This window comes from Mobula hypostoma, chromosome 1 (genome assembly GCF_963921235.1).
Source record: "Mobula hypostoma chromosome 1, sMobHyp1.1, whole genome shotgun sequence".
Taxonomy (NCBI): Eukaryota; Metazoa; Chordata; class Chondrichthyes; order Myliobatiformes; family Myliobatidae; genus Mobula; species Mobula hypostoma.
In genome coordinates this window covers 51,330,701-51,342,930 of record NC_086097.1, presented here as the reverse complement: position 1 = coordinate 51,342,930, position 12,230 = coordinate 51,330,701, and the positions used below count along the sequence as shown (strand labels likewise).

General features: G+C 40.5%; 1 protein-coding gene across 3 annotated transcripts in view; it reads left to right on the top strand.

The window, feature by feature from the left end:
• Positions 1 to 12,230, top strand: part of nin (ninein (GSK3B interacting protein)) — a 149,623-nt gene that overhangs the window by 14,633 nt on the left and 122,760 nt on the right. For all 3 annotated transcript variants that reach the window (XR_010018042.1, XM_063048625.1, XM_063048634.1), the window contains one exon: positions 2,842 to 3,051. Coding sequence is in view for 2 of the 3 variants with exons in the window: in XM_063048625.1 (XP_062904695.1) it covers positions 2,869 to 3,051 (183 nt within the window). In the remaining variant the exon portion in view is untranslated. The remainder of the gene's footprint in view (positions 1 to 2,841; positions 3,052 to 12,230) is intronic.

Genomic DNA, 12,230 nt, shown 5'->3' with positions numbered 1-12,230 from the left:
CCTCTTCCTAGAGATGCTGCCTGGCCTGCTGCGTTCACCAGCAACTTTGATGTGTGTTGCTTGAATTTCCAGCATCTGCAGAATTCCTGTTGTATAAGGAGACTAGATCTGCACACAGTACTCCAGGTGCGGCCTCACGAGTACCCTGTACTGTTGCAGTATAACGTTTCAGACCTGGTATTGGCCTTGTAGATTGTTTTGGCATCTTCTCCACAGCCTTTTTGTATTTAATAATGTAGAAAGCATGGGACAGTAATTCATTTTTGTTTGCTTGAGTCAAACATCAGCCACTAATTGTAATTCTCACATTGAAGACATCTTAATGGCTTGTGCAGGAGTGCTAAATGTTTGTTGGTACATTGCATGTATTTGTGATCAACAACAAATTTCCGTACTGCACTGTTCACAGTACTTGAACCTGCGCTGTGTTAAAGAAAAACAATGTAACTTCTCAGCTTTAAATTTTGTCTTTCCAGTAATTGCTTCGTTTTCCCTTTTAAACACTTTATTAACCTGCATCACCACTGATCTGCTGTTAAATCATTGTGCATCTTCAGTCCTTTCGGATTCATTTTCCAAGGAATGTTTATCTTCAAATTCTAATGAACAAAATATAGCCCCTCCCACTTGCATCAAATTTTGTTTACTAATAATCAGATTCTGATTTAATATCACTGGCATTTGCCATGAAATTTCTTAACTTAGCAGCAGCAGTACAATGCAGTACATGATGATATAGTGAAAAATAAATAAGTAAATCAATTTAAATATATAAATATGCATATTAAATAGTTAAATTAAAAGTTATGCAAAAACCAAAATAATAAAAGTGAGGTAGTGTTCATGGGTTCAATGTCCATTCGGGAATCGGATGGCAGAGGGGGGAAAAGCATTCCTGAGTCTCTGAGTGTGTACTGTACTGGCAGTTATGGTCAAAAGTACAATAAAAGTGACTTTAGGCTTCTGTACCTCTTTTGTGATGGTAACAAAGAGAAAAGGGCATGCCCTGGGTGATGGTGGGGGGGGGAGGGGTCCTTAATGATGGTGTTTAACAATAACAGCCATTCTGGAAATGTATTAATATTCTCCATATTGTATAAAAGAAATTGGAGCAGGAATATCATTAGGTCTCTCAAGTCTGCTCTGCTGTTCAATAAGATCTTGGCTGATTCTCTGCCTAAAAATTGTTTTGTTACCCAAACAACAATTATCCCAGATGACTGGTTCACTGAGAAAGGGTTCCCCCTAATGCCAACACCAAATCAGAAGTCATCAGAAAAAAAATCCAAAGTTTGGACATTGTTGCTTTAAACAAGTGTTATGAGTTGACCCCCTTTTATAAAAGTTTTAAAATCTGTGCTACGAAGATGATGCCAACGGGAAGAGAAAATAGAAAAATGTGATGTTATTTGGTGGGGGTTCCAAAAATCAGCGGCATTGGGCTTGCATGACTGCAGTTCAGATTCCTGCTATTGGTTTACAGACTTGTACCAAATGTCCACTGTGAATGAAATAAAATTTTCAGAGAAGAATTATCTGATTTCTACACCTGCTGTAATTGCTGTATTAGCTAATATGGTCACATCTGATCAAGGATATTTCCTTTGCTCTACCCATCCCTACCCCAGTTTCTGTACTGCTGACAACTTAAATTGTCCCCCCCCCCCAAGTTCTGATGAGGATATTGGACCTACAAGGTTAAGTGTTTCCCTTTTCCAAGGTGCTGCTGGCCCCCTCAAGTTTTCTAGCATTTTATGTTTAATTCTAAATTACTTCTATTTTGTTCTTTCATACATTAAAATGGGGAATATTTCAAAAGGTGCAGAATCCATTCATCTGAAAGCAATTAACTATTTGAATTTGGAGTTAAATATGAAGACAGTAAGTGATGACCTCTCAAACTTTTGGTTGATTTAAGTAATCCATGCCAATGACGTCATGTTTGGGAAACAGGGAAAATAGAGTTTTCATCAGAGGGAGGATACATTGGGGCAGGCATTTCCAAAAAGTGGGACTTCAATAGGAAATGGCCACAGATACTTCAAACAACACACAGAAAAAATGCTGGTGAACGCAGCAGGCCAGGCAGCATCTTTAGGGAGAGGTACAGTCAACGTTTCAGGCCGAGACCCTTCGTCAGGACTAACTGAAAGAAGAGATAGTAAGAGATACTTCAAAGCCTGCTCGAAAGTGCATCTTATACATATATGAAATTGTATAATAGTTTAAAAATTCTAATTCTAGGCTTGTATCACTTGCTTCCTTCTGAGTCCAAGGGAATATTGATCTGAGCCTTGAGTACATTCATCTCTTGAGCATTTGCGTCTGTCATCCTCTGTATTATCCCATTTTCAATCTGCCACATCCTGACTATAGTTTTGCACCTCTACTTCTGCTTGCAAATGTCTGATGTGAATGGTGAGCAGTTGTGTTCCCAGCACTAAGCTTATGGAACACAAACAACACTACCCCCTCTCTCTGTCTCCACCCCTCCCTCTATGGCTGAAGATTTTTTTTAAGTGCAGATGCAGGAAGTAAGAACAAAGATGCTCAAAGCACTCAGCAGCTCAGGCAGTATTGGTAAAAGGTGAAATGGAGTTCAAGTTGAAGACTCATCATCATTCTGATAAAAGGATTTCCTACAGTCTGCTAGTCTGAGTAAATCTCTTTAAATCTTTCCCTGCTGTTTCTGCTTTGCTTTCTGCATTCTGTTACTTGCCTCCCCCCTGCCCCCATTTAACTCTAATTTTAGTAATGAATGAACCACCTGCACATGAATGCTAAATATTCCCCTTTTTCTTTTCGGGGAGGTTTGGCTGACGGTTTTGTTTCATCTTTTAGCAGGTGTAGCCCGTCGTGTGCTATGGGATGGATGAAGTAGAACAAGATAAGTATGAGGCGAGGCTGAAGGAGGTGTTTGACAGCTTCGATACCATTGGCTGTGGGTCACTGGGCCGCGAGGAGCTGACTGACCTCTGTCATATGCTGCAGTTACAGGAAGTTGCTCCAGTGCTACTGCAGACTCTCCTTCAAGAAGATCTCTCTGGCAGGGTAAGAGCGCATTTTGTGTCTGGAGTGACAGCATCATTATGACAAGCTGTTCCTACAGCTGAGCTGATCAGATTACCATCTCAAAATGAGTACATTACTGGTGAAGCTTTGCACTTCCTTCCTTATCATGATCTATCTCAAGATGAAGCTATGTTATTTTTCTTACCTCTTATTTTCGATGTTTATGTTTATCATCATTACTACAATATATTTACTAAAAACAGTGTAATATACTTGAGGTTGCTGGATGATTAGTTAATGAGCAGAACCTAATTTAGTCCATCGTATTGTGATGGATGGTGCAAGTGAAGCAGTCCATGCCTGCAAGATCTGAATAACATATAAAATCAGACCACAAACGTGCCTGATTGTCTCCAATAAGGAAGAGTCTGACCACCTATCCTTGGTAGCCATTTGGCATTGCTAGTGACAAGTCCACTGTTGCCCTGGTCACTCAGGAAAAAAGAAAGCAGTTGCTCAGGCAATCGAAGACCGCAATCCAACAAAAAGAAATGTGACCTAAAGAACTGGTGAATGGAAAGAGCCCAAGCAAGTGTGCTCCTCCTCCGATAATGTTAAAACTTCCAGCTCCAACGTCCTAGGACACAATCTGTAAAGAGGCAAGAGTGGAGGAAAGTTTATCAAAAGAGAGACGGTTGGGCGGCATTTGTTGGAAGTAACACTGCAATTGTCTCGTCGACCTAGGCTGTTTGTGATGTGAGTGTCCTTGGCTCCATGCTGTCACATACTAGTAAGCCAGTTGACAAGGTCAGTGTGGTGGGCTGGTTCAGAAGGAAAGCTGCACATTGGATCTAATGTGTCTCGGCTAATCAGATTCAAATTTGGCTTGGTCGTAAGGTAGTCGTTGAAGGATGCCTTTCTAATTGAAGTTCTGTGACCTGCGTGTATTATTGCTGGGACTTTTGTTATCCATAACATATTTTAATGACTTGGATGTAAGTGTCATAGGTACAATTAGAAAGTTTGTGAATGACATGACAATTGGTGATATTGTGGATAGCAAGGAAGATTGTACAATACTACAGTAAGATGTAGACCAGATCAAAATTAAGCAAACCCTTGGCAGATGGAATTTAATCTTGACGAATGTGCGGTAATGCATTTTGAGAAGTCAAACTGGTAGGACATGTACAGTAAATGCTAGGGCACCAAGGAATGTTGCAGAACAGGGAATCCTAAAAACTCAAGACCTGAAATGCAAGTAGATAGGTTGGTGTAGGAGGCACAATATGAAAGTTAAGACATTATATTGCTATTTTACAAAGCACTGCCTACATTACACTTGGAATATAATGTACAGTTCTAAGCATCAAACCGTGGGAAGGATGATGTTGCACTGGAGAGCATACACAGGAGTTTAATGAGGAAATTGCCCGGATTGAAAGACTTCAGTTATGAGGCGAGGTTGAATGGACTTGGTTTGTTTTCTCTGAAGTGAAAACAGCTGAGGACCGAACAGATGAGGGATGTAAAGTTGTAAAAATCATAGATTGGGTGGAGTTCATTAACTTGCATCAAGTGCACATTAAAAGTCTAAAACTTAAATTGAAGTTTCCAGGAGAATAGGCCTCACACTTAACATCAAGAAAACCAAGTTTCTCTACTAACTACCCCCACCACACAACCCTCTTCCCCTAAAAATCCAGATCTGTTCTGAGATCCTGGAACACCTGCATCTGCTTTCCATATCACTCCTCATTTAAAATGAAACTAAAGGCAGAACTTTCCACTGCTCCAATTTGCCAATTGGGGTAAGAAAAAAAAAGTTTGAAATCCATTACTTCAAATTTGACACAAAATACTGAATTCTTGTCCTTCTGGATGCTTCAGGGCTGAGAAAGACTTGCAGCAGGTACTGAAAGCACTTTGAAAGTACCACCAATTTTCTCTCTGCAAAATCCTTCAAACCCAGAACAAAATGAGCAGATCAATGTCCACTTACTCCTTGAGACCAGCAACACCAACGTCAAAGCTCTGTTCAACTCTGAGCCAATTCCAGTGTAGGTCACATTCAACACAGGGCTGCCACCGGCAGCACAAAATTAATTTGCTGCTCTGAACTCCAATGCCAGAAGAGTTTTCCAGAACTGAGAAAATGCCTCAATGATATTCTCACATTTTATTTGGTTAAGAAACAAAGTCATCAAACCCCCCGTATGTGACTGCTCAGTTTTGGAGAAGTATTCAGGAAGTCAGTAAACATTCCAACTTCTCAGTAGCATCACATGAGGATATGAGGAAAGAGCACATCTTCCCAAATAACCCACCGATCTACACAGGCCTCATCAGCCATATCAGAACCTACAAATAAAAGCATGTCATTGATTTGGAGAGCACTTTTCTTGTGGGAGATTTCCTAATTCAGTTATATTTAACATAGTGATCAAAATGGTTCTAAATGAAAGTAAAACCAATGTGACAAAGATAAAAACTAATTTACGAAAAGTGGACCGGAAAGAACTTCTCAATGGTAAGCCTATTTCAGGCCAAAGGTGTTCCTACAAAGAAAAGGTCAGGGCCGTAGCTCTTTGGGTGGCGAGACAATAACTAAGAAAGTTGCAAGGTCTGTTTCGGACATGCAACATGTGGGGACATTTGGGAAAACTTTCATTTGAGGGATTGTTGCTGATATTGCAGTAAGTTAGAGAGTGTGGAATTACAGATGGAATATGCTTTGAGAAAGAAGTTTCAGGAGCTTGTCATTCACCAGATCCAAAATAAATGTATCCCAGCCTACTAACAGGAGCAGAAGAGGGAGGTATGTAAGCTGTGGCTACAATCTTCAGTCCTCCTTGTTTACACTAATGATGCCAGAGGAAATGAGATTGGCTTATTTTTGTCACATGTACTGAGGTGGTCTTGCATATTGTTCATAGACATCAAATCATTCCATAGTTCTTTGAGGTAGTCAAGGTAAAATAATAACAGAATGCAGAATAAAGTTTAGCAGCTACAGAGAAAGTGTACAAAAAGGTGCAAGAATATAATGAGGTAGATTGTGAGGCCAAGACATCTAGTGTCATTCAAAGTTCTTTTAACAGCAAGGTAGAAGTTGTCCTTGAGCCTGGTGATAGGTGCTTTCAGGCTTGTTTACCTTCTGCCCGATGGAAGAGGGGAGAGAAGAGAATATCTGGAGTGAGGGGAGTTTTTTATTATGCGGACTGTCAGGGTAGTTGGTGACCAAACAAGTATAGAATGCATTAAGCCCAGGAAGTAATGTGCTGTTGTTGGTGATACTGATCATCTTTGTTCTATGGCTTTATTATTGTTAATTTTGTTTTTGATGGACAGCTGACCTTGTTTAAAACTGAGAGGAACAGATGAACTTGGTTTACCTTCGGTAGTGGCCAAATTAATGTAAATTTTTCCAACGGACTGCTTAAACCTTCATTTAGAAAGGCACTATTAGCATAGGATTGCTATGAGAATGTGATTTTGTACCAACTTGATTGAATTGTTTTGTGAGGTATCAAGGAAGGTTGATGAGGACAGTATATTTACTTAGCCTACTGTATATAGATTTTAGCAGGGCTTTTGACATGGTAGCCTGATCAAAACAAAAGGCTACTATCTCATGCAAGGAAGATGACAGACCTCATGAAGTGCCAGGTTTACCTTTGTTGGAGATTGTCATGAAATATGTTGGTTCGTTACTGACTTTTCAATACAAATCAGTTGTCAAAAAAAGTTAGTCCATTGTTTATCTGAACTAGTAGTCCAGTGAGGGAAAGATGATTGATACACATAGTCACAAAATGACAATGCTGTTTAAGGTTAGTTACTCTACACTCATAGCTGAATTTGGACGTAAAATGTGTTACAAGTCTGTATTATTGCATTGTGGCACATTAACATTTGTATTTATGATAACAAGAGAATGGAGTGATGCCTTCATCAGAAAGAAGAATATTTGTGTTGTTCAGAAAACATATTTGGTTGGCTGGTGGCACAGTGAGATCAGCGCCGGGCTCGAGAACGGAGGTTCCTGAGTTCGATCCAGTGACAGACCGCCCCCATGCGCACTCTCCATCCGCGCCGGGTTGATGTCGAGCTCGCAACTCGGCCTCGTAAAATAATACTGTGAAATGTCTGTGCGAGGAGTGGTGCCCCACACAGCCTTTCGAACAGTGCCTTGTAAGGCATGAAAATGCCCGATGCTGGCCTCTCAGGTCTGAGTCGACATCATCATCATCAGAAAACCCCGTGCATTGTATTTTCTACACATGATCCTGACCTAGGGTGTTTGAATGCAACAATAGAAAGCTGGTTTCAGAAGGCCTTCGCAAACAAAGGCTTTCTGTATGAGACCTTGGGTAAAATCTGTTTGTAGAAACAGTTCACAAGATTTTGTGTGTAGTAATTTATCCGCAGCCTTTGCACATTGATAGATCATCCCAAATATACAATTTTTTTTCAGGAGGAAATGTTTAGGTTACGGTAGATGTTAAACGCAATATATTGTTGTTCAAGGTATTACAGGCAAATAAATTTCAAACTATGGCGACAAATGAGAGTGAGGGGAATACATTAATGAAAGGCCGGATTCCTTGTTTGTTTATTTGAGAAATAGCAAGCTCTGCTGAGTGATTAATGAGACCACTGCTCAAAAATGGAACGTGTTGCACTTTAACTAAATGAAAAATCTCTAATCATGTGGCAGCCCTACTCTAGAGAGCACTAGAAGTGTGGGCAGTCAAAATGTATCTGCAACAGTAAAGGCGACTGAGAATTTGCTGCCTGCATTGTACCATGACGGTATGAAAGTTCAGTGCAACAGCTTACAGTAAGTTAATATTTTTATCACCATTTGTGATATTCCAATGTTACTACCCAACAATCTCCCCCCGCCACCCCACTCGCAACTCTAAGCCTTCATTTTTAAAGTGAGATATTCTAAATTTCGTTGCTGACTCGATAATTATTTGGACTGCAGATCTGTATTTGAGGTGATTTTGAATTCCTGCACGTATGTTGTTTGTACATTTCAAACTCCACAGAGAACACAGCAGCAGATGGCAAGGAAAGACACATTACTGGGAAAATGTTATCTTTTATTGTGTTTTTAAAAACTGAAGTTTGAATACTGACACTTGTGTGAGGTGACATTTATTTATTCACAACAAGTCTGTTAATGTTCTTGCTGCATTTATCTACTTAAATGTCATGAAGCGGTAGAGTCCTGCAGTAGTACAGTCACACAAAAAAAACTTCAAGTACTTTTGCCCATTTTGCAGGTGTGCTTTAAAATTAAGCAGAGTCATGGAGGAAGGAGATCCTGTGATGAGGAGGAGGTGGGGGTGTCAGTCACACATGACAATGGGTGGGAACTCTAATTAGTTGATGAAAGATCAGTGGTCACTCTGACAGACACAGAAGGCTGAGGAAGTGAACTTCCGATGCTCTGAATGATACTGCTTTGTCTCATGCAGAATTTACCACAGTAGCCATGAGGCTGCCAGCAACAAAGATTCTGGAGCAAAACTGGCAGAATATAGCCTTACACTTTTAGAATGGCTTGATTCTGTTTATAGCAGTTGGATTTCTCACATTAATCAAATTTCACTTTAATTCGGTGTATTGAACAGAAGAAATTTCCTGATTGACAGCCTTAGCAAAATGAACAGATTTCCTGTCAAAAAGCCTGAGACTGGAAGCTGTCTGGCAGTTTGCAGATAACGCACTGCTCTAAAGTGAGTGGTGAGAGTTTCCCAATGGGACTTGTTCATATTTCCATGCCTTTTGCCATGCTGATCACAGGGAAATATTTCAGAATGTAAAGAGGTGGTCTCGTGCAGCTGCAGAACAGCTGCAGCAAAGGTTGCCAAGGAGATGGAGGAAAACTGAAGAGCGCGGGGACACTGTGATGTCGTGCGTCTGGGCAACCCTCACAGCATGGTCTGCCTGGATCATCTCGCACGCTGTGAGAAGCTGCCAGCCAGTGCAAGGTACATGCTGATCACAGGGCTGGTGATTAGCCTGAGGCACAGATCTGAACAAAACCCCTGAATGGGGACGGGAGCATCACGGATGTAGATGTCATTATCCCAACCACTAAAAACTCAGACTGGCAGATGCTATGTGGATGACATTGATGTCACAGTGTTGGTGCTTTAAGCTTATGGCAAACTTCAGCATATTGTGCTCAGAGGTTTCAACATGGGTCAGAGGTGCACAGAGAAAGTCCAAAGCAGCAATGGGGGGAATGTGCAGTGCACAGCTTGTGACTTTGTTATGTACACCACTGATGTTAGGAAAATGTCAGCAGAAGTGCTTGATCCAGTTTCTCAGTGAATATGATTTTGTTCAGAAATATTTCCTACTGCAATTCTATCTGGGTAAAATTAGTTTTGTGCATGCTTTGTACCTTAATGGGTCTATTTATTAAAACATTGACACCTTGGAAAAATCACTTTACACTACATTTCTCCAATAAACATTTTATAGGGTAAATGGGATCTCTAATAACAAGAAATCCTTTTGTATTTCAACGTCTTGAATCAGAATCAATTCCTTAACCCAAACTGCATTGTTCTGGGAGGCTGCTAAATTCCTTTCAGAATTCCATATGTGTTCACACTATGGTACTGGCATGTACATAGCTTGCAATCTGCACAGGGCACACCAGCAGAAACAAATGTAAATTCAAGGCCAGCTACAACACCTTGTCCGTGGAGTTTGATACCTCAATGATCTTATTGCTAAATTCTTTAATGACTTTTAAACATAGTCCTCACTGCTAATTATAGTGAGTCTTCTTCAAATCCCCTCCTGTATCAGAGACACTCCCTTCCCAATATCAATGACGCCGCTAACTTCCAACAGCACACAAATATCCCAGTAACTACGTCCCCCACACCCCCTGACAACTCGCCCTAACACCAAAACACACCCCTTGACTAAAGCTTTGATCCACCTTTCTACCAGGGAAATTCTTTCCATTGTGTAATTCCATCATCTCCATTGATCTGAGATCTGGCTGGTTTCCCCTGCTATCTCTATAATGGCACAGCTACTTTATGAAAGGCCTTTCGAGCATCCAAAGTCCCTAAAGCTGATCCCATTGTAGAAGTCGCCTTAGCACTTGTGAGGGATCTGTATGAAAAACACACATTGGTATTAATGCTTCACCTGTTTAAGGAGCCTTTGAAGGTACAGAATAATTTGCATAAATCCTTAATTGAATGGTTTGCTCATGGTCAATTGGGTAGTCCTTTTGTGTATTTTTATCCTTTTCCCCTGTGCTCATAATTATCTATTTGCTATTGTAAGTAATTTGCTGCAGTCGCTGCTATTCCAGATTTTTTTTAATGCACTATGAAAGGCAGGAAGTTGCCTTTTGTTTTTCATTTTTGTTTGCCTCTTGTAGTACATTTGTTTCAATTCACAAATGTAAGTTGAAGAAATAGTTCCATTTGGTCAAATGTGAAATCCAGTGAACGACTGTGACATGAGTCCATGATTCAGTGCTGGGGTGAGGTTAACTAAGCCGCTCATCACTATGGAGATTCTGCTGGATACCATCATAAACAAAAAGCCACCTGCACCATATTTCTGTAAACAACACTGTCACATCTTAATCCTCTCAGCATTTGTTCACTATTAGTCAAAGGAACACCGAGGGTTAAAGAACCATCATTGTTCGGCCTTTTGTGCTTGAAGTCTGACATTTAATACTAGGTTATGTATTGACATACTGTACCTAGTCACATACCTAATGCTGGAAGTGCACCAACTATGTAGACTTCAACACATAACCAACTCATGGTTTGCAACACTTGAGCTCTTTGAATGTGCAGCAGAATTTGAAGATATGCATGTTATTTATTTACAAGTTCTACCAATTCTGCAGTGCTTCATCCAAATAGCTCCCATCGTGTGTATCTAATAAGTTTGCATATGTTACGTAAGCAAGATGTAGCACGTTACAACAAGATGTTTGACTTCTGACCAAACTCTTTTGCCATTGAGGTTTATCCTGTCCTTGTATATGGGTCTTTCCGGGATTAACGGATAGTGATTGTGTGTGATGATCAGTTAACATTTTATCTGAAAGGCAATATATTCAGCAAAAAACATTCATTTCCATGCTTACACAAAGAGAAACTCTAAATCCTTAGCGATATGCTTGAACTCACAATTCTACAGACTCAAGTTGTGAATTGTACTCTATTAGTCAAAAGATGACCCCTTTTGATCAGGCAACTCGGGACTGACAAAGGGTCTTGGCCCGAAACATTGACTGTACCTCTTCCCATAGATGCTGCCTAGCCCCGTCCCACCAGCATTTTGTGTGTGTTGCTTGAATTTCCAGCATCTGCAGATTTCTTCGTGTTTGCCCTTTTGATCAAGCTACATTTCTCAGGCAGTCCCTCGGGTTTAAAGATAACTTGCTTCCATTTTGATTTTGTGCTTTGTGAGGTGGTTGATGAGGTCAGTGGGGGAACCACAGTCTTATCCAAGATGAGCAATGTTAATGCCAAAAGCATCTGACTTGCTAAGCAATGTTACTGAAAATGCTGTCATTCCATTCTCTGACCATCATATGGTGCACTGGAAGTTGCCTATGTGTTGTGTATTTTAATATGAGAGTTGTTGCATACTAGCTATCAGATGGGCTTCGTAGGACAAGTTCTTGATTAATGGCAAGGAGCCCAAGGTAACTGGAGACCACCTCAGAACCATAAAATCAAAATGGAAGCAAGTTATCGTCAATCTGCATGTTTGACCTAACCATCACAACCCAATCACCCACGTACACCATTGCCTCTACCAACTGGTTACTTAGGCTACGTCCACACTAGACCGGATAATTTTGAAAACGCTGGTTTCGCGTAAAAACCGGTTAGGCATCCACACCAGGCGTTTTTGAAAATACCTCTGTCTACGTTAAAATGGGTATCTGGGCGAATCTCCTCCTGCTGGGCATGCGCAGGTCACACAGAAAACAAGCGAAGAGGAAACGGTATACTTGGTTTGTCCAGTTACAGATGAGAAAAACTTAAAAAGGAAATTGCCAAACGAAAGACTTGGTGCGCATTTGTCCAAAAATATTTCCTACAGCCATAGGATCTTCATCGATGAAAGGGACAACAGCTACAACTAAATGCGATAAGGCTTGTTACTGGCCAAAAGTGAAATTTGCTGTTACCTCATTTGTT